This window comes from Haliotis rubra, unplaced genomic scaffold (assembly GCF_003918875.1).
Source record: "Haliotis rubra isolate DU_JTF1 unplaced genomic scaffold, ASM391887v1 Scf85, whole genome shotgun sequence".
NCBI classification, from domain to species: Eukaryota; Metazoa; Mollusca; class Gastropoda; order Lepetellida; family Haliotidae; genus Haliotis; species Haliotis rubra.
In genome coordinates, this window is record NW_025767579.1 from 1159219 (window position 1) to 1183194 (window position 23976).

General features: G+C 36.4%; 1 protein-coding gene across 2 annotated transcripts in view; it reads left to right on the plus strand.

The window, feature by feature from the left end:
* The window catches only part of LOC124262723 (tetraspanin-13-like), a 31872-nt gene extending 14791 nt beyond the window's left edge, over positions 1-17081 (plus strand). For both annotated transcript variants that reach the window (XM_046697262.1, XM_046697263.1), the window contains 2 exons: positions 1277-3371; positions 17069-17081. Coding sequence is in view for 1 of the 2 variants with exons in the window: in XM_046697263.1 (XP_046553219.1) it covers positions 1277-1351 (75 nt within the window). In the remaining variant the exon portion in view is untranslated. The remainder of the gene's footprint in view (positions 1-1276; positions 3372-17068) is intronic.
* The last annotated feature ends 6895 nt before the right edge of the window (positions 17082-23976 follow it).

The following is a 23976-nucleotide window of genomic DNA, read 5'->3' on the forward strand; positions in this document are numbered from 1 at the left end:
GACTTCGATTAATTTTACAGACCGCCATATAGCTGGAATATTGCTCAGTGCGATTGTTTACAGACCGCCATATAGCTGGAATATTGCTCAGTGCGGCGTGAAACTAAACTCAATCACTCTTATTAAAGTGAATGCAGATGTATAGTTAAGAGATTGATATGCATTGAGTACATGCCCATACATGTCTTCATTACATTTCATTACATTGCAGATATGCAACTATCATCAGACACAGTTTCAAAATAATTCTGCAAGGCTCCGACTTTGGAATTTAGAAAAGTGTTTACTTCGTTACTAACATAACTAATGCTTTAGCTTGTCGAATAGTCTCTTCCATTCCTTCATCTAACTTTGTCACTTGATCACTAGCTGTATATGTAATATTTTGCTGATATACAAAATGGTATCTGATAGTGCTTGGGAGCAGGTGCTGGGCATCAACTGATCTGGTTTTATGACTAATTAATCCATAAAATGCTGTGACATTAAGCTGTTAGCCCAGCTGACACAAACTGATAGTGAAACTAGGTTGAAGAGCATTGGATAATCTCATTGATCATCTTTAGAAAACTAACTGCCTTACTGTTTGAAACCTAAATGTTTGTCAAAGAGGGTAATCTTGGTAAGGAAAATAAGTATGCAGGGATTTACAGGACGCGAATTCCTGCGTCCTCTACGCACATAAATTGACAATGGACGCAACAAAATTTATTAGCGCGTCCACACGGACTCAGAAAAAGTCCAAATACTTTTTGTAAAAATTCTAATCAAGTGACAATCACTGAGTTTGCTAAAAGCTGGGTTTTGGTATTATTTATTTGTCTGGGACCCCCATTTTGTTGTCCAGGACCCCTGAAAATTAAAGAGTATGAGTCCCAGGGACCCTCAAATGCAGGACTCCATGTAAATCCCTGAGTATGTGAGTAAGAACCTGTTAGTGAATCTCGGTAGAATATGTGTCACTTACCATGCTTGTTGTCAGCTACAGCTTGTAAGGAGGATTGCATGGTTACCAGGTGACACAGCTGACTGCATGCCATTGTACCCCGTCAGAATGGTTCCTTGTTAAACTCATGCTTTCAGCCTGCTGTGTGCCTGATCCAGAATCGAACATTTACAGGCAGTTTCACTACAGCATAAAGCAGCACTCACTTTACTTGTTGGTAATAGGAACTAAAACAGTAGCGATATGATTATTCCTATGATAAGTAGGTTCTTATTTCCATGATGAAACCCATGTGTCATGTCACTGATGCCTGTCTGTTGTTTGTTTCAGATTATTGGTGTGTGGCTTGCTATGAGATACCGCAATCAGAAGGACCCCAGAGCCAATCCCAGCGCATTTCTTTAACAGCAACAATCATTAACTAGTTACATATATGTACATAGTCGTGTATTCTTCATATCTGTACAATTTAGAGACTTGAGCTGACCTTGATATTGATCAAAGATTGTTGTATACAACGATGCAGTGGTCAGAGTCCAAATGGCTGTTAGACCATGACAAAAATCTCTATGAAATGACCTTGTCTCCATTTTCCAGTTAAGTTCAAGGTCAAGAAATTGTTCAATAGGATATGACTCTTCCAATGCTGTTATGTTAATAGACAAATTTCCTGTTCAAACTTTATCCTGTACAGTGTACTGTATTGTATATCTTCCATTGTTTAGAAAAAATATCTGTAGCTGATGCATTTGAATGTGGTATAAAGGGTGACTCAATCCTTGGAGGAGGTTATCCTGGATTTCTGAGTTGATGCATTTGAATGTGGTATAAAAGGTGACTCAACGATTGGAGGTAAACTGGATTTCTGAGTTGATGCATTTGAATGTGGTACAAAGGGTAACTCATTGCAGGGGAATAATCTGGATTTCCGAGCACAAGCTGGACCAGGATTGATTGTCATCAGTAAAATGTGTTCACTTCTTTATTAATGTCTATAATGGCAATGTAGATAGGTAAGATCTGAACATTTGTAGCCGTAGTTATGTCTCTATTATTATTTATATGATTTAATAAATCTCCACTTTAGCCTAAACAATTAATAGTGTGTATTTGTCGAAAACCTTAGAGACTAAACATTTATTTGGCTATCCCAAACGAAGTCTCTATTAGTATGAATGTTCAGATTCCTTTCCCAATTCTTTGGTGTACAATGTACATTCCCAGTGTGCAGAGATGGATCTGTCAGCAAATCACCGAGTTTCTTTGTATGTGGTCGTGCATTCCTGTATCATTACATTAAGCCAGGGGGTAGCCTAGTGGTTCAAGTGTTTGCTTGGAAGGCCTGATCTTGATTGGTGAGAAGCCCATATCTGTGTATCTTTTGTTTAGCCATACAAATTATTTGTGAATAATTTATAAGTGAAATTATTTATATTTCTGCCAGTATCCATATATCTGTATTCTATAAATATGTTTGTTTTCATATTTGACAAATGATCATTCATGTACTGTGTCACCATGGTAATTCTCATGGGAATGGAAATCAGTTTGACTTTCTTGGTTTGTTTTGGGGTCTTTTGCTTTACATGTGACTATAGTGCTGTTTTCTATGAACATAAATAATTCATGCTTTGTATATTTATGTTACTATTTCTTTTGTTGTGCTTCAGACTGTTTTATATAGAAACTGTAAGTTATTTACCATAAGTATTATATACTGTCCATAATAATGCTATTTGATACCATCTATTGATATGTTAAGTATTGGTATATTAGTAACAGGACATAATGACGTGACGTGCTTAACATCGTAACACATCCTGGCAGCAGTGACATGTTGATGTTTGTGGTGTTATAGATGTAAGCAGTGTATCACTGTATATATGATAACATCACCAATACTGTGTTTCGGCAAAATTGTAGGTAGTGTGTTAACATAATACTGAAAGAATTATCTCTTTACAAGAAAGAAATAGCAAAGTTTTATGTTGGTAAGAACTCATATATATTCATTGATCTGAAATCAGGAGGTACACTTATCTGTTATTTCTTATTATCTTTATTTTGTTTGTGAAATATCTCTTGTGACAGTACTTTCAGGGATTTTGTGTTATTTTGTAGCGTCTCTATTTATAGGTTTTGTTTAGTTGTGCTTCCAGAAAATATTTGGGGGTTTTAAGTAGAGAATATAGGTTCGCACAAGGTAGACAACTCTTGTGTATATTTATTGAAATAACGCCTGTATTGAGGCTACCGATTTCCTGGTTGGTCCAATTTATCAGGTCTGTTTTCAGATTACTGAGTGTGTTGTAAGTGACATGTTTCTGAATTATCTTTGATGAATGTGTTAAACATATTCTATAGTTCTCCTACCCTCCAGACAGAAAAGAAAGAAAAGGCCTGTCATGATCATTTAAAGCTTCTAGTCAAACTTTAATTTGCTGATATCGTATGTGACAATTTGAAGATCAGGGATTTGTGTTTTACTTAAGGGTTTAAGTGTTGCTTCATTATTTTTCACTAATGAGCTTAATCTACTTCAGAGTTGATAATGTTAGAGTTAGAATTTATGATTACATGGTAGTAACACCAAGCTGAATGGTTCACTGAGAGTAAGTTAGTAATGTAAAAATGTTCCTCTAATTGAACCTCCATGACATGAAAGTACTTCTCATGCCTTTTTTAATTAAGCTGTACTTTTGCTCCTTAAATCTGGTGATTGAGTAACTTTGTGGATAGACATATATATATTAATATTTAATTTCTTCCCGGTATTTGTCAGAATATTATCAACAAGAAATAAACACTCAAAATATGACATGGTGCGTGATAGGTTGGCTAGAGGAAGGAGGTAGGTTAACATAGAACATAAGCCACACAACCAGACTCCATACAATCACCAGTGTTGCCCAACCATGACATTCTTCTACTTACTTTCTATTTGGGGATGTGGATATTGCTTAATACTTTTGGTGCAAAGGATACTCAAAACTTTTACATGTGAATTATCTTCAGTCAAACTGAATCAAGAGTTGTTTACTATTAGCCATTTTGAATATGTTACGGTATACATGGGTATGTGTCGTACTCCTTGCAGCCGGTTCAGCGGGTGTAGTTTAACACAGGTAATTAGAAACAGGAACAAACTTTTCGGGTGGAACTACTGTAACAAAGACTTCACGAAAAATGTCTCAAGATCATTTCAGGCTGTCTTCAAAGCATAATAGACACCAGTCAATTTGCAAGATATGCAGTTTTGGAGATGTTAGTAGATATTTGATGTTCTGACATATTGCAATCATGGATTAATTCAATGAAATGGAAGTAAATGTCATCAGAAAATATATAATTTCTTAGTGAATGAAACAGGTCATTGTGTCAAATGCTTAAGAGGGACAAAAGTGTAACTGTTCAAAATGCTTAAGAAGTCGGTAGGGTAAGCATGAATTTTAGGCACTCTTGTTTTAAACAGGAATTTGACAGTTATATTATGCCAATTGGAATGACTTCAGCTCTTCATACAACAAATATCTTAGTCATAGTCAACCACAGATACATCTTTTAGGAACATGTTATTTATTATTATGTTTTTCTCAATTTCATTTAAAACATGGGCAGGCATTAGTTAAAAAATGGGTTATCTCAGTGCATATAAACTATAGAAATGCTGCAACATAATCTGGGAAACAACTTGTCAATTAATTGTAATGTCCAATTACTTAGTTTTGTGTAACTGATTATAGTGCTCCAAACAGGGATACATATCCTTGAACCCCTTCCAGGTATATATAGTGCAGTCATTTATTTCTGTCAGCATTCTGCTGTACTGTTTGAAAGAGGCGAGTTTCTCAGTTGAATGGACCACCACACAGCCGACCTAGGTGACATTTTGTTGTGAAGTGTCAAGCTTTAAACTTTATTAGTTTTTTTGTGTCTAATGAGTCATTAGTATCGTCTTTCTTCTCATCTTTAGGTCTCTGCTGTTTCCAAATGTACATTCCCCTTTATGTGTTTCACCAAATTCTATTTGGTACTGAGACAGATTATCCAGGTTGGTGTTGAGATGTGTATGGAAGTTGAATGTGCTGGGATTAGCTCATGGTGGAAAGTAGGAAGACTGAATGGTGCTGATGATGAAAACATGCCTCTGAACCTGCTGCAGATGGGATGGATTATAGTGTTTAGTCAATTCATGTTTGTCATGTTATCAAATGTTATCCACATTCCAAGTACCATGTATCTTCACACAAGGCTTTTATTTTTCAGTGGGAAAACGCAAGTTTAAAAAAGAGAGAGATATTTAGTTTGGGGTGTCTTTGATGCTGTTGAAGTTTCTGTCTTCCATACTGAGGCATCCCATTTCCTGGTGAATTGAGAATTATGAAAGTATTTTATTGCACTTCAACTGCTTTGATGGTTTGGTTATGTACAGAGTTACTTACCTTTGACAATGTTTAACTTCATCATTGGTCCAATAATCAGAGTTTTATCAAATGAAATTTTATACTTAACACACCGATGTTTTTATAGCAGTTCATAATCTTTCAAGTTATTATTCATAATTTTTTGGCACAGTTTTCCTATTGTATTTTATAAAAGCTGAACATAGTATGTTTGGCATCATGTATATGTTTTTCATTGTTGCTTGTGATACATTTTGTATAGTGCCTCACATTTAGATAGGATCCTTTCAGGACTTGCATAATGTTCATTTAATTCTCGCAATTTGCAGTGAATTATCTGGGTTGCCTATTTGTGATTGTGTGTTTTGTACAATTCATTGTTCCTTACTTGGATGGTTCGGAGATGAATTCCGTCATTGGTGACAGAAAGGGGTGAAGTTTTGAAAATTCACCAAACTGATGGTTTGACTCAATTCTTACACCATCTATACACATTACATATATGGTTGCTATGGTTACTGAGATGTATAACAGAAATCCTATATATTCCATGCCCTTATTTATCAGACAGTGGGACCAATCACTAAACATATTGTCTGTGTGTATAAGCACTACGTATGTAATCTTTCATTGTTGAGTGTACAAGTCACAGTGTTTGTATTTATATGATTACGGCTTAAGGAGTTGAAAACATGCACGATTGATTACTTCTTCATAATGACATTTTACTTCTTTATATTCATAAATCACAACTCCAGTGAAGATTCTTGTTATATTCATAAAATCACAGTAAAACATTTACAACAAAATAATCATAAATATAATTCCAGCCCAAGTAATATGTCCCCTGCCCCTGAGACACTGTTAATTACTCTTAAAGAAGTTGCATGGTCTTGTCATTGGTGACTGTTTGATTTGCGAGTGTTTTGTATGGGTATTTCATATATGTTATCTTTAAATATGTTACATTTAGAAGACTGTTGTCCTTAGTTTGATGTGTCACTGTATGTTATGTTCAAGATTGTTTCAACCATCCATAGCATCAAGCTTCAAACATTTCCAAAATTGTTAACATTACCTGACACAGGGTCTTTATTACCTGACACAGACTTTAGCGTTTACCTACCATACTGCTTTGTTATTACTTTCACAAGGTAAAGCACAAAAGGTGATGGGGTTTTTTTTGTTAGAAAATGCTTCAGGACATCAAGCATATCTATAGAAAACTTAATGTGTTTTTGTACGACATGAGGACTCATTATTTTTCTCTTTTGTTCTATTTCTTGAAAAAAATATTTTTAAAAAACAAACAAATCCTAACTCATGCCAGAGTATCCAGTGGTTGCTCTCAAATGTACTCCATCAATATGGTGACTTAATATATACTCTTAGTGGAATTAGTTACAAAATCATTTAAAGTTCTGTTGAAAGAAAACAAGTATATTTATGATTTGGTTTTTTTGGATTGTTTCCTTGTAGCACATTCCTGTTCACTTTGATGCTGGACAATTCCTGCCGATACATTCAGTGTAATGACCCATTCTACTCCATGACAGCCAGGCTCTCTTATCAATGTCATCAAGATTCTGTTTATGATGGACACTTTTCATTTAAGGATGTAATTCATTTAATCAGTTCAAACTGCTTCTATATTATTTGTAAGAGAATATGCAGAGACAGGGTCTCTTGTAATCTTACTTACAATATGTTTTCCCTGATCTTTCAATGTTTTGGCTAGAATGTTTTCTTTACAAAATATCACAGATTATAATTGTTCAGTTTGATTTAGATGGCATAAGAAGCTATGGTATATGTTTTAAAACAGGTAGATTGTGAAGGAGGCAAGGCATGTTTTGAGGTAATATGTAGGCCTGGCCAATCTTGTAAAGCTTTAATCTCAATAAGCAGCTGCTCCCTCCACACATGCCTCAGACTGAAGCAAAACATCTCCATGTGATTCTCACAGTATAACAGCAAACACTGATAGCTATGTTGGACATGTATATGGTAATAATAATAAGGGTTACTAGCCACCCAGTCAACTAGATCTCTGCAATTTATTGTGCAGAGTTGCATCCCTTTGGCATGCCAGAAACTTATGATGTGGAGCTCAATTCCCTGATTCCCCATCATGTGTCTGTTTTCTTACCTGTGTTTGTGGGTTTTCCCAGAGTGACAAATGTCTCAAAGCAGCAACAGCTTCAGGGATAAGGTTGAAACATTACATGATGGTGATGGCAATTATTTCTCATGTTAATTCCTAATATTAATAATCCTATATCTTAGACAGGGCCATGAACAATTCTGGAATTTGGTTGCAACTGAAATAAGAAAGAACTCAATGTTGAAATATATTTTATTGCTTCAAAATATGTAGTGATTAGTCAGGGGAATACATTGTAAAATACAAAATACATTTTAACAGAGGGTACTTGTGAAAGTGTGAACTACATGCAGATAGATTATGCAAAGATTGGCCATAGTTAAACTCACCTGAACTGATCTGTGTAACATTGCCATATCTTGTAGGTTTGTACATGACATGTGATGTGACATGCTGAGGAACAGACATATCTGCTGTAGATTTCCCTATCACTTCCATATTAATCTTGTCTCACTCAGTATTGAAGCCATGAGCTAGAATGTGCAATAAATTTGTTTCTTGATCATCATTCTTGTGTCTTGTTACATGGAGACATGCATCTACTGTGAGGAAACAGAAAGTGGACAACCTGACATGGCCTGCTTGCTTGTTGTATGAGGGACTGAATTAGAGTTGGATCACAATTGATGAACAGTATGGATAGTTCTTGAATGAACTACCTTGAATGATCATACCTAGCTGTGATCTGGCTAAATCAGTGTCTCTACTCCAGCAATATCATCATACAACTGCTTCCCAAATGTTCCTCAGTCCAGCAGTGTGGATCCTGGTTCATAATATCAGTTGCGGGATGGTCTGGTCCCAACACCATTATAACACTGCTAACAGACCACTGTATCCTGGCTGCAATCATACACATGCATAGGTATGACCCCATTTCCTCACCTCACCTCACCTCACCTCACCTTCACCTGGCTACAATGTTCTGTGTGACGCTAAACCAAAAAAAACTTCCCCAATATATCTGAAAGTAAAGGTCCCAAGATAACCAACCTTGCAAGACATCTATCTCACTGTTTATTTCTATTAATGACTTGCAGTACTGCGACAAAGAATGTTGTTACTGCCCAGACTAAATTGAGTTAGAGTAGCAAGTCATGTGACTACCCTTTGCAGAGCCCACACTACGGTTGTGAGATCCACAATAGAAGCAGAGAATCTAACACAGAAATAGGTAGGCCCAAACAGGTTAGAAAGTGACTGGAGTACATTAGGCCAAGGTAATACCAGGCCTTTTGATGGATCAGATGGTCAGGTTGGTTGGTAGGTTGTTTAACACCGCACTCAGCAATATTCCAGCTATGGGTGGTTGTCTGTAAATAATTGAGTCTGGACCAGACAATCCAGTGATCAACAGCATGAGCATCAATCTACGCAATTGGGATACAATGACGTGTCAACCAAGTCAGCGAGCCTGACCACTCGATCCCATCAGTCGCCTTTTACGACAAGCAAGGGTTGCTGAAGACCAATTCATCATAGGCGTGACTTGTACCCTGCCTGGCCTTGTGGATAACTGTTCATATCACTGGTTTGTCTGGGTCATACAGCTGGAACATTGTTGAGAGTGGCAAATCAACCAACCAGAGCAGGCCTGAGCACTTTGCACTCTTTGTGGCTTCATCCATTTTCTCCTGGGACAATTTTTTCCGTACACATGGGTTTTATCAAACTGATGTATGTCTTAATGTATCATAGATATGTTTAAAAACTCTCATATATGAGAAAATGAGGAAGTTGCTACCTTCACATTGCCAAAATTATTAAGACTCTTGGAAATGGGTTCCACTGTAAAGGAATGCAAGAAAGGGGTACATTAGCTATTTTGGTTTTTCTCTGCAAAATATTTTAATGAATGCTACTCAATGGCAAACTGATCTCTTAACATCAGCATTATGGTTCATGACATTCAATAAAATTACAAAGTACTGGTTCCAGTGACAGAAATTCCTACCACAGCTGGTCCTGGAATCTTTTACCCAAAGTCTCATCCCTGATGCACAAAACTGAAAGACAAGGACTGTAAGGGTTTATAGGAAGATTTGGGTATAGTAACCTTGTGAACAAAGTGAAAAATGACATTATTGTCGATATCTTGCACCCTTGTAACTCAAGAATGCATTTTTCTTCATTTCATAACAAATATTTAACTGTAAGCATGCACAAGCTAAAAAGGAACACCGTCCTACTTGTCCTGCATGTACAGCTGAAGCCTTCAGTGAAGGTACAAATCTGACAGCCTCGTGACAGGCAGTTCCTAGAGAAGAAGGGCACTACCCAATTGGTGAAGGTCTACTCACGAAATACAATGACAAAACTAATTGGTGAACTATATTCACATACACTGAACAGAGGATAGTACACTCAGTCAATCTAATCCACATACCACGTACTTAATTTTATAACAACTGATTTGTTATACATAATTATACAGCGGAATGACACATCTGAGTATCGACTGATCTTCTTTCTAACATAAGTAGAGCCAGCATGAAGAAACATATCAATAAAAGTCTACGATCTTGTTAAGTCAATGTGATTAAGGGCAATAGATAACACTTACATAAATTGTATAGCAATTATTCAATAATATAAGAACTCAAAATCCCAGCTTGTTATTCCGACATTTCTTACGCCATTTTATATAACGATTCCAAAATCAAGTGGTACCAAGTATTTGATTGGTTCATTTCTGGCCACATGACTTCACCTTATCCGTATATGGAAGCAATTACTCAACTTACTCAGAAAAAGTTCCGTGTAAGTACAGAATGTCAACAATACACAAGAGAACATCGCGCACAAGGTGTCTTCAAATAACGGGGAGAAGTTGATGTTGTAAAATTTAGCGCTTCATTTGCAAAGTTGATAAGATGTACGTCTGGCAATGCTGTTCAACTTCATACCAGAATATGCGACAGTTGTATTTGACGATATATTTTTATAAACATTACAACGTTCAACAAAGTAGTTCAAGATGGAAGGTTTACCAAAGGCAGACGATATAGTGTTGTGAGTTATTTGAGGTTTCTTTCTACAGTTTGCCCTTGATATACCTGACGTGCGGACATATTATGTATCAATAACGGCCGCGAAAAAAATATATCTTTCGCTTCAATTATATTTTAAGTGACCCTAAACTAAAACAAACATGCACCAGGCTGTACCCAGATAGCAAAGGTGTGTTGGGCCAATGTTGGTATAATGGTTGGTTGGTTGGCCAACGGTTTGCCAACATTGGCCCAACGTTATCTTAATGACTTAAACATAACGGTGGCTTTGGACATGTTGGTCCAACAGTGGGCCAACATTTGAAAAACTTTGCCTGTTTTCCCTCTGATCTTATATCTATTTCACAAGTTGGCTCAACGTTGTGAATAAAAGAGTTATCTCCCCTATTGCCAATGAGGACATGACCATTTTAAGCCATGTTTTCGTATTAAGATTTCGCTGAAAGTTGAAGAAAATACACAGAAAAAATAAAATAATTTATTTTCCTGTATTTTAACTCTATTACGTGAATTTTACGGCGTTTTTTCTCGAAATTTGAATACCAAACATGTCATCACTGATAGCTTTACCTGATATGCCCATAGCAGACGACACTACATTCTGGAGGCCTTCAGTTGGTAAATATGCATTGTTACTTCTGTGATACTGAATTTTGAATATATTATGAAATAATTGGTTTACATCATCATTTAAGTTAAAGAAACTGACTCTTGCTGTATTGAAAGGCAATTTATTGAGTAGATAAACAAATTTATTGACTTTTTTTCTTTAGGTAGATATCTAGCCTGTTTTAACCACATTGATAAATCTTATCATTTCATTTTAAATTATTTGAATTTATTTGGTTTTCTTTATTAACATTAGGACCTGGTGGGGTTTTGTTACATTATTTACCAAAATGTATGGCAAGCAATTGTGAAAAAGGTACTGCATTTACTCAACATTGGCCCAACATTAGCCGCACATTGGCCAAACATTGTTCCGATTTAGGTTTCAAAGGTACAGAATATTATGGCATTTATGTCCAAGTCTTACTGGACTTGTAGAAGGCAAATTCAAGAGAGAGTCAATGAGCACTTACAAGATATAGGGGGATGGGATTCCCAAAACAGTGCCCCAGTGCCCGATGATAATCTTACTAATTTTCATATGCATGTTAATCATGACATTGAAGAACATTCAGATGAGGATTGTTCCGAGTTTCATGCTGAAACACAAGAGTTCAGGGAGGATTTTGTTGACTATCAATACCAATTTGTATCTTCAGACACCGAAAACTCAGATACAGATACAGAAGACATTTCATCTCAGTTAAAAGATTGGATAAACAATTTTCAAATTCCTCTCTGTGCAATTGCTGCTTTGTTATCAATTCTCAAACCACATTTCCCCCAGTTGCCCAAAGATCCACGTACTTTACTGAAAACAAAAACTTGTTACAATATCAAAGATCTAGCTTCAGGTGGCAGCTATTACCAGGATTTGAAGAACAGTTACGTTTGAGACAGGATAGCTTTGAAGACAATCTAATACACTTACAAGTAAACATTGATGGTTTGCCCCTTTTTAAAAGCACTTCTAATCAGTTTTGGCCAATATTAGGAAGCATTGTTCAAACCAAACCCTCTGATCCCTTCATAATTGGCCTTTACTATGGAAATTCCAAGCCCTCAAATTTGGAATTTTTACATGATTTTGTGACTGAAACAGTTGATCTGAAAAACAGAGGTTTCACAAGCGGAGATGTGCATTTTGGTGTAGAAATTCATTCATTCATTTGTGATTCACCAGCACGTTCATTCATAAAGAATGTGAAATCCCATTCTGGTTACTCTGGTTGTGACAAGTGCATCCAGGCAGGGATATATCTAAACCACAGGATGACCTTTCCAGAGACACATTCTGTCTTAAGATCAGATGTTTCATTTGATGAAATGCATGGTGAGGATCATCATAAAGGGCCAACACCATTGCAAAGGCTTGGTGTTGGGATATGGTCAGTCAATTTTCTCTAGACTATATGCATTTGATTTGTCTAGGGGTTGTTAGACGGTTGCTGCTGATTTGGATAAAGGGTCCTTTGACATGCAGACTAGGAGTCAAAGTCATCAATAGCATATCTGATGGACTCACAGCTTTAAAAGGATGGATTCCCAGAGAATTTGCTAGGAAACCCAGGGCATTAAAAGATATTGAAAGGTGGAAGGCCTCTGAGTTTCGCCAGATTCTTTTATATACAGGTCCTGTGGTTTTAGCAGGGAGAATACCAACAGTGCTCTATCAAAACTTCATGTTATTGTTTGCTGGTATGCACATTCTTCTCACCCCATCTCTTTGCAGAACACATTGTGATTATGCTCAAAGCCTTCTTTGTTTGTTTGTAACACATTGTGGAAGTGTCTATGGCAAAGACATGTTAGTTTACAACATTCAGTAGTTCATCTTGCTGAAGAGGTGCGAAAGTTTGGCTGTCTTGATAACATATCTGCTTTCCCTTATGAAAATTATCTTGCAAGATTGAAGAGATTAGTAAGAAAACCATCATTTGTTTTGCAACAGATAATTCGATGCCTTTCAGAAGGATTGCATCAAGTTAACTCAACAAAGGGTGAACAGATCAATATTATGTTGAAAAAATCCATTCTGATGGGCCGCTTCCATTGCAGTTTCAACCTTGTCTACAATACAGACAAATTCAAATGGAATCATTTTTCCTTTCTACAGAAATGCATGACCCGATGCATCAAAACCCAACATGACATTTTCATTGTTGAAAATATTGTTGAAGTTGGTTCAGATATTATCTTGATATGTAGGAAATTCCTGCGTTTGAGTGATTTCTTCAGTTACCCCCTTGAATCCAAGATATTTGGAATTTTTAAAGTTTCTAAACTTTCTGATATATATTGTTGTGGCATTGTCTGATGTAGTTACAAAATGTGTTATGATTCCACATATGGCCAGATTTGTAGCAATTCCAATGACACAAAGGTTATTCTAATAATACCATCTTGGCAAGTCAAATTGCCGTAAATAATTCACAAATAGTTAAAGGTTTGATTCAGATTTTCTTTAGAAGGAGGGTGGAAGAAAGTTCCTATTTGATTTGCATTTTATTGATGGTTCCTGTAGATTTTAATTTATTCCCCAACCATTATGAGTTTTATTTACTTGAGTAATAATATATTATCAATCTAATGGCTATTCCAGAAATTGTTTGTTGTTGCCATATTCACCGACGAAAGTGAAGTAGAAGTCATTCCCATGAAATGGATGGTCGGGAAGACTCACTGTTTGTGGCCCCCGTACAATGCCAGCCAAATCTGACAGGCTGTAAGGTCTTGTAAAGACCCGGACCACACATTCAATAAATACCCATGCCGAGTCCTGTATCAGTGTGGTGAGTTACACACATTCATGATAGAATAACCAATTTGCAAAATGTTTGTATCTGAATTAAATGCAAATTAACAAAATCGATACAGTTTCAAAATATGCAAAGCATTATATCCATATCATTTCTTCTCCGCACAAAAAATAACTTTGTTCCTATCGTTTATTTGTTAATTTGGATATGCGCATTCATTAATCAATAACAATACATAGTGTAGTTTCTGATCACAATCCAATAAAAATACAGATTAAATGTTGGCTTCTCTCAACATAGCATCTATGAAAATGTCACAGTACTGGTGTTGATCATGCACCTGAGGCCCATTAGAAATACAAAGGTATATCATATATTAAAAATTTGCATCTTTTTTAATTAGATACTTATGAAAAAGCTGTGAAGAAATGCAAAATGGCAGAGACTACATCAGACCTGCAAACAGATGAGGAAACAAGCCATGGAAATGCAAAAGACGGTGAGTTCAGATATAGTCAAATATATCAAAGTTTCAAATTTCAATCAATTGTGATTAATTACATTGGAAAAACATATAGTTACTCGGCTATTAATGATATAACAGGTTAAAATATGTCTGCAACGTTTAATTCACATTGTGTAATAGACTAGAGTGCACCAAATTGTTTGACATCATGATGGTTTTGCTTATGAAGTCACAATGTTAGCGCTGCTATCACAATGGTCTGTGACTTAGTTATGACATTATCACAGCGATATTGTTACAGATTCATGTTCTCTATGTCGGCGAGTAATGAACAGAATATTTTTTAAAAATTCATCCAAATGTATAAAGCTAGCTAGTATCCTCTATGAATCAGTTATCAAGAAATGACACTCAGCTTGAAATTTTCAGACCTACGTTTCGCCACCTGGAGTCAGATACTGACAGTGATAGCACTCCATCAAAGCGCCATAGAGATTCAGTCATTCACCAGCCACCACAAGCTCCTTTGCCACCACTAGCTCCTTTGCCACCACCAGCCCCTTTGCCACCACCAGCCCCACTGCCACGAAGGAATCTATTCCTAGATTCCCCTAGCACTTCCCGGAATCAGACGTTTCCAACACCACACTCAAAGAGAGGTAAATAGTAACATTTTTATATCATTCCTGGTAAATTAATTCATGTTAAGAAATGGACCTTTATCTGAAATTTACTGGGGATGTAGCAAAGTGGTATATCGCCCACGAGGATAGAATCCTGTCCGTGCCATACCAAAAGACATTAAGGATTTGAGATCATTGTTGCTTTCATGCTTGGTTCTTAATTTATGGGGGTAAAATAGCACAATACGGAACTGCCTGTGGTGACCAGTACACCCTGATGTACAAGACAATTTTTTTTATAGAATTTCCTGCTTTGACAAAAAGTATTTTGCTACTCTGCAGTTGACGAGAAGATGCTCCAACTCCAGGATCAAAACAGGACCAGTCAGAGAATACTGACTCTCATTCTGAGGAAGCTCTCCTCAAGTCCAAGTGAGAACAAGGATGTGCTCCCAGATGGGATCAAGTTTCCCCTGGAGACTCCCCAGGAACTGGCAGCCCTGGAAGAGAAACTGGCAGACCAAACAATAAAAGGATAAAGTGGTACCTTTTTATTCAGCATTAAATGAACTAGCACTTCATCATTTTGTCATGTTTGCAACTTGGGATGGGGCAGTGCATTGTGTTCAACTTTGGATCATAAGGTCTGGGGTTCGAATACCTCCAGAGGCTTGGCTATTTTGTCAGCTGTAGAGAACGTTTGGTCTGTGGTCTGGCTCACTGACTTGGTTGACATGTCATCGTATCCCAGTTGCGTAGTTGCTGTTGAATGATTATTTACAGACCGCTGCCATATATAGCTGGAATATTGCTGAGTGCGGTATAAAACTGAACTCACTCACTCACCCTCTCAATATGTAGGTGGTGGTGGTTGTCTAGAGCATTGATGCAAGCAAAGAATATAAGGACCTGGTTCTTTCCTGTTGCTATAGTTACACTGAAGTGGTATGACAGATTTACTAAAGTATTGTGAAGGAATATTTTTACAAATCACTCTCGATGTAGGTGAGCTACAGAACCAGGTGAAATACAAAACCCATTGCTGTTACATATGTATGGTAATGCATCAGGATCAAGAGGGTTGGATGTCAGTTAATAGGTGCACATAGCTTCCAATAAAGGTACTTCTATTGCTGAAACTGTTTTGATCTTTGCATTGTGTATTGCACTTAATGTAAACATTAAGTCTGTACAGAACTAGGTCATAAGAAAAATGTAAAATTTCATATTTTCATTTGTGTCTTTCAGAAACCCAGCCTTTATTTACTCACACTAGGCACTTGTAATATTAAACATCCTGTCTCGCATTTAAAGGTAAGGTTGCCGATTTTCAAAGTCTGCATCAATATGTAATACAGATTAATACTAACTCTCTTTTAAAGAATTTGCTGTAATAATTGAGTAATACCCAGTTTAAGAGTAAGTTATTTACGATTTCATGTGTAAGTTTGAAAGGGTCTGTATAAAGCAGTCCACTATACTACTCTATTAGATCAACACTCTATACCCTATACACTGTAATGTCAGATTCTAACCTGTATGCTTCAAGTAGGGGTATGTTAAGCTATGCAAACAGTACAGATACCCCGTTGCATCTCAAAATTGGATCGACAAACAGACCGTGTGCTGCAAACTAATACTATGGGGCCAAGTTTAAATAAAAGCTTAGCGGCAAGCATCTCGGTGGATGTGTCGTTATATTCGCAAAGCCTTTGTGAGCCCAGTGCCAGTTAAATACCTAACATGTGATAGAGGCACACCTTCGTCTATGTCTCAAAAGCTAGACATGATTTAGAACGAGTTGTTATGACCATTAATTTCTCTTTAAGGGGAGATGGGGTTTATCTTCCGAAAAAGCTTTTGAAATTCCTTCTTATGAATGAGTTTGTCTATAATTTTAGGGTAAGGTTTTTGGGTTGTCATGTTTTATGTGTCACGACTGTCTGTGGCCGCAGACAGCATTTCTGACTTCTTCAGTACATCGTAATTCAAGATGGATCGTGATAAGGAATGAAAATGTCTGCTCTGATCAAACAGGCTCAGCTTAGTGGGAATAACTGAATAATTTTTGTTTTGGCCTTTCTAAGTCTTATTGTGACGTTTTGCTAGAATTTTATATTTGATGTCTTTATCGACAAATATTGCATTTATTGTGGTTAGCTTAATGGTTAAAGCGTTTGCTTGTCAGCTGAAGACCCCGATTCAATTCCCTACATGGGTACAGTATGTGAAGCCCCTTTCTGATGTCCCCAAAGTGACACTGCTGGAATATTGCTAAAAGTGGCATAAAACCATACTCACTCACTCACTCACTCTCATCAGTGTACAATCCCAATGGCCATTGTGATCACCAGATGCCCATTTTAGTCAAGAGTTGAGGAGAACCAGTTGCCTTAGAGAAGCAGTTAGAGAACTTGTATGAAAAGTCATGACAGAAACAAGTGTGAACCTGTGGAATGTTTCCTGGTCCAGACCATCTACAGGGTCATGAAACTATTTCACAACTATAAATGCATAATGGATTAACAAGAGGGAGATCATGCCTATGTAAATATTTCTCAGACCAAAAACATAATCATGCAATATTTCTTGGGTGTCCCCACACACATGAAACAAAGACAGATTTTTATTCCATGGTTATGTTTTGTTGAGAGGGGTTAGCTACCCAGGATGTGCAGATTTATTTCACCAAGTTCATGTGTAGACATAAATGTAATGTGATTATAGGTCACATGACCATGCTATCTGTCTGACTGGTGGAGTATATCTTTTAAAGGTGTTTTGTCTGACTGCTGGAGTCTTTAAGGAACTTTTCGTTACTTTTCAAACTGGTTGTGTGTGATTGGCATTACCGCTGAGGATGTCTTAAAGGGACTTTGAATAACTATGTTTATATCTCAGTGAAGTGCATCTTAAAAGGATGTTTGATTGTACTTATATCACCCTGCTGCCATGTCTTATAGGCTGCCACTAAGTCAGATCTTAAAGTCACTTTGCAGTACAGTGTTTATAACAATAACAAACTCATGGTGGTTCTTAAAGTGATGTTGTATTACAGTGTTATAATATACTCTTGGTATGTTTTAGAAGGACTTTGTTCTTCTGTGTTTATGACAAACTTGTGTGTCTAAAGGGACACTTGATTGTCTTGTGTAAGGTGACGTGCATAAAGAACGATGTCCTGCCCCAGGAGTAGTGTGAGGTTGTACAGGGATGAGATCAGGTTCGAGATAGGTTACAGATTTCACTTTGTCAACAGAACATCCTCTGGTATTATCATTAGGAAAAACTATTACACACAAGGGTTTCTGGCAAATAGATCAGAAAGTTTATGGGCCATTACAGAACTGTTTGTGCCACTTGTCCAGCTGAGTGGGCCAAACTTACAGTGATAAAATACAAGAAAACTTTGCTCAGCATAAACACCAACAGAAGTATTGCAACAGCAATTTTATCAGTTAAGCACGGAAGTCCACTGATCCTTGTCATTGTCTTAATGTCGAATGTTACAGATTAAGGTGGTCTATATATTCAAGTTAATGTTTAAGGTGGACTATACATTTAAGTTAACAATTAAAGTGGTCTATACACTTAAGTTAACAAATAAGGTGGTCTATACACTTAAGTTAACAATTAAGGTGGTCTATACATTTAAGTTAACAAATAAGGTGGTCTATACATTTAAGTTAACAAATAAGGTGGTCCATACATTTAAGTTAACAAATAAGGTGGTCTATACATTTAAGTTAACAATTAAGGTGGTCTATATATTTAAGTTAACAATTAAGGTGGTCCATACATTTAAGTTAACAAATAAGGTGGTCTATACATTTAAGTTAACAATTAAGGTGGTCTATACATTTAAGTTAACAATTAAGGTGGTCTATATATTTAAGTTAACAATTAAGGTGGTCCATACATTTAAGTTAACAAATAAGGTGGTCCATACATTTAAGTTAACAAATAAGGTGGTCTATACTTTTAAGTTAACAATTAAGGTGGTCCATACATTTAAGTTAACAATTAAGGTGGTCCATACATTTAAGTTAACAATTAAGGTGGTCTATACATTTAGGTTAACGAATAAGGTGGTCCATACATTTAAGTTAACAATTAAGGTGGTCCATACATTTAAGTTAACAAATAAGGTGGTCCATACATTTAAGTTAACAATTAAGGTGGTCCATACATTTAAGTTAACAATTAAGGTGGTCCATACATTTAAGTTAACAATTAAGGTGGTCCATACATTTAAGTTAATGATTAAGGTCGTCTATGTATGTAAGTTGCAAATTAAGGTAGTGTCTATATTTAAGTTAAAGATTTAGAGGGTCTATACATTTAAGGTAAAGACTGAGGGGGTACCTACATTTAAGTTAAAGATTAAGTGGGTACCTACATTTTAGTTAAAGATTAAGGGGGTCCCAACATTTATTTTTGGGGTAAACCTCAGTGCAAACACAGCAATTACTCTCAAACCATCTAACAGGAAGTACAAGATACTGCTGTCAGAAGAGCTGTAGAACTTCAGGCAAATTAGTAAAACACCAGTCAGTTACTAAACCACATGAAATTAGAAGCATGAAGTAGAACTGACAGATGGCTAGATGACAGTGTTTGCTGTTGTTAAAAGACTGTGATTCATAAACAGGATGGTGAGAATGACTGACACATTAAATACAGTTCTAGGTGTCCAGAAGAACTGTCTACACAGTGTAATCCCCAAAAGACTTGGAAGTATCCGGTGTTCCTGGAAACAAATCCTTCAGCTAAGCCCTCCATGTAAATCTATACTGTTTTGATGATGTGACGGACATCATAAATGCAACCCAAATAATGTGAATGAAAATCCCAAATAAACATGTCATGTAAATCGCCACCATAGTGGAATGGAAGAACAATTAAATGTTTGACTTCCTGTGACATTACCTGAAAACATAACACACCAATTAAAGGTAACAACATCTCCAATTATGGGCTTCCTGAAAAGTCACCATACAAAAAGCTGTATAGAATCATGACATGATCTCTTGATGGCAAGCAGGAGGCAATGGCAATTTGTTGATGATAATCTAGAACCATATTCTTACCTTGGCTTAGCCTAATGACCAACAACTCAAGTGATCCTCCATTTTATTTGGTATTTATCTCAAGGGGAGGAAGGATTATTTTCAGTGGGCTTGGACCCTCCATTAAACTTCTCCAAGAATACACATGGGAGGATCAGATATCTAGTAAGAGGATTAGAACACATTGGGAATATTTTCTTACCTCTTGATATGGTCAGGGTAGAGAAAGCTGTCAGGGCTGAATGATAGGGACTGGCTTGAATAGGGCACTTTTTTCTTTCATTTTTATTGTATATATTTAATTCAATTCAGCAGGTATATACCTTGTTTATGCACATACAATCTTTAGCCATGTACTAAATTTTAGTTAATTTTTAATGATCAGGTAATACATACATTTTTACGTTATTTATTAGATGTCTAAGTTGAAGTGGCTGTTTTGGCTTAAACACTGGATATGCTCTATCTAGCTATGCACATTTCAACATAGGTAAAGAGACTTTAAGAAATATTAGCATGTTATGTTAATGTGTGTTGTGTTTTATTCTTGAACTGTAGGTGTTTTATGTAGCAGCCTTATTACATGGTTATTGCAATAATAGTCTGTGTCAGTTACTGCTAGTACTGTAACAACAGAGAGAATATAGTGATCACCAGCATATACACCTAGAAACTAAGTTTGTCACTAAACATTTATTGTACAGTTCACAGAATGAACATATTTTATTTTCTGATATTTTTCTTAGGGCACTAGTTATTTAGAGGCTATTCAAGACTGATTGTTCAGATTCTCTGTATACTTTAGATGCATTTATCAATGATATGAACAAATATATCAATCACAGGCTGTTGGAAATAATATAAATTTCTGATGACGACTCTATATGTCAGATTCTCTGTATATTTTAGATGCATTTATTAATGAAATGAACAAATATATCAATCACAGCGGCTGTTGGAAATTAATATAAATTTCGGTTGAAGAATCTATATGTCAGATTCTCTGTATATTTTAGATGCATTTATCAATGAAGTAAGACATATGATGATAGTTAACAGATGTAGGATCTGTACTGGATTCTTGCATATGTACACAGTAGATGTCATATTGTATTCACTTATGATTCATATACAGAGGGAGGATAAAGGAATGGCTCATAGGAGAATGGCTATCTTTTGCATGAGTTTTACATGTACTCCGTTGAACCAGAGAACTTGGGGTATGCAATGAGTGCAGCACCATTTTGTTGATATGAAACGTTTTTCTTCAACAGTAAACAACATTCAACAAAAAGTCACCATTTCCGTTTCCTTTTTCATTAGTATGTGAAGTCAGATGTGGAGAGTGTTTATACAGTATTACTCTGGCTCTCACACAACCGGAACATAGGACCTCTTATCTTCTTCATTTCTCAGAAGCAGGGATATTGTAAGTGTTTTGATGATATGGATCAGATGTATGTTGAAAAACCTTGCATGTTGACAATTACTTACTATATCATTATAATGTTACAAGAAATTATCGTTGCCATGTTGATTGTGGACTTCTTTGATGTTGGTCTTTTTGGCAAATCATTACCTCATCCACTCTGGTTTATTGGTGATGATGTGTAAACAAAGTATCATTATTTCATTTTGAATGATACTGCGTGTTATCTGTCTCCTGTGATAACACAGATCAGTGACTGTAGTAATATGTGCGTGAACCATTAGTGTTATCACGGGCTAAGTATATGGTAAACTCGACTTGACGGCTTAGCTTGGCATTGTCCCAATAACCCCATTACTGTAATAGACGGAGTACCTACACATTCAAACGATGTTCCAGAGTTAATCATCTGAAAACAGCACCCTTGTGATATACGATACTGGAGTACTTTATGTTCCTGAATTCAAAGCCAATACTGTTGCCCTTCCTGACATTATAAACATAAGCATTAACGTTTTTAAGCTATGAATCCCATTAGTTTAGCATTTGCCAATATCTAAACTGATTTGTACACTATGAGTTAATAAGGGCTATAATATGACCTTTTTGCAACATTAAACACTCTTTCTACAAATCTGTATGGTGTATAACTAGCCATATTAAATGGGGAATATTCATGTTATTCCAAGGGATGACTAACTGTGCTTCTCAATCATCAACAGCACTTGAGAGGAGCCATATGGGTGACCCCCATTGTAACCGGATACTTCCGGGGCCCCACCATCAACAGTAACTCAACACCAAGGTAGGTGGCGCTCTCATACATCATACTCCCTTTGCCGTGTATGGGCAGCGTAGAGATAATCTGTCAACTAGCCGAAGACTGACTTAGGACAGTGACATTTAATGTAGATGCTCTAATCAGTTGTGAGGATAATATCAGCAAAAAAACAGTGTTACTGATGGGAAAGCTAGTAAATTATACTACACTCTCATGTAAGGGTGATGAATACTGGGTAATATAGAACATGGTGGAGTCACTGTCTGGAAGTCAGGGCACCAGAAGAACAGAGACAATCTCCAGAGATAATTGGAGATATGAGATTAATGATTGGAATGTAGGTGTGACTGAGGCCAACATGAAAGATCTACAATATTTACAATCAATCAATCAAGTATTTATTGTGCAAACGTTCCATACAGAAACAGTGACAATATTCTATAAACTACATAACAAGATATATAATGAATCACATATATATGATGACCAACAAAACATATAATAATACAAATGTGTATAATAATAATAATGGCCTAGGACAATCAGATCTTCTATATTTGTTTAAAGTTGTACATGTGGTAGCAAATAATTTCTATACTATTTGGACAATGGTCCAAAAAAGGAGGTTGTATTTTTCAGTGGTAGTAAGTCTGAGAAAGTTATTAATTTTAGAGGAAAGGGAGTTAAATAAGGACTTTCTTGCATTTTATTTAGTGCAACACACGAAATGGTGTTGTTCATCCTCAAGGACAGAGCATTTATCACACAGACGGTCCTCCAAAGGTGTAGGTGGTCTTGTTACAGATAGACAGGTCCCAGATAATGATAGTCTATGATGAGTGAACAATTAAGTGTTTGTAGAAGGTGCGTTATCTTCATGCTCAATAAAATGTATTTATTGACACATTATGAAATCTCCCGTATTGTAAGTTCATATGGTTGAACACTCCATTTGTGAGTTTCCAAAACCATGAGTATCAATGTTGTTGAAATTGTCTTCTTTTGTCCACTAATGGTCAGTCTAAGGGTTTTCAAATGCTTACAGCTAAAGTGTAGTGTCACCATGACAACCATAGTGTTGCTTTTTTTCAGGCACATGTCTTCGGATGAAATTTGACATGTGTTTTGTTTGTGGTGTATACAGAAGTAGACAGACAGTTAGTTGCTGAAAAAAGTTACCATTTTAAAAGATACACAATTATAATATCTATCTGCAAAACAAATTCAAATGGAGCCCTGAACAATCCTTAATTCCTGGTGCTGATGGCGAATAGACTTGCCAAATCATTCTATTGAATGAATGAGTGAGTTTAGTTTTACAGTGCACTCAGCAATATCCCAGCTATATGACAGCGGTCTGTGAAGAATTGAGTCTGGACCAGACAATCCAGTGATCAACAACATGAGCATCGTTTTACGCCATTGGGATACGATGACATGTCAGCCAAGTCAGCAAGCCTGACCACCCAATCCCATTAGTTGCCTCTTTTGACAAGCATGGGTTACTGACAATCAATTCTAACTCGGATATTCACGGGTCCCAAATCATTCTAGACTTGAGTGGGACTCCTATTTAATTTATTCTCTAGGGTCTAGGAGACAGACCAACACAGAAGTACAGTTATATGTGTGAAATTATCTTTGATACTTTTTGACATCAGAAACTGAAACTTTGCTAGAGTGCAAATCTGGATCAAATTCTGATGGTGCAACTCA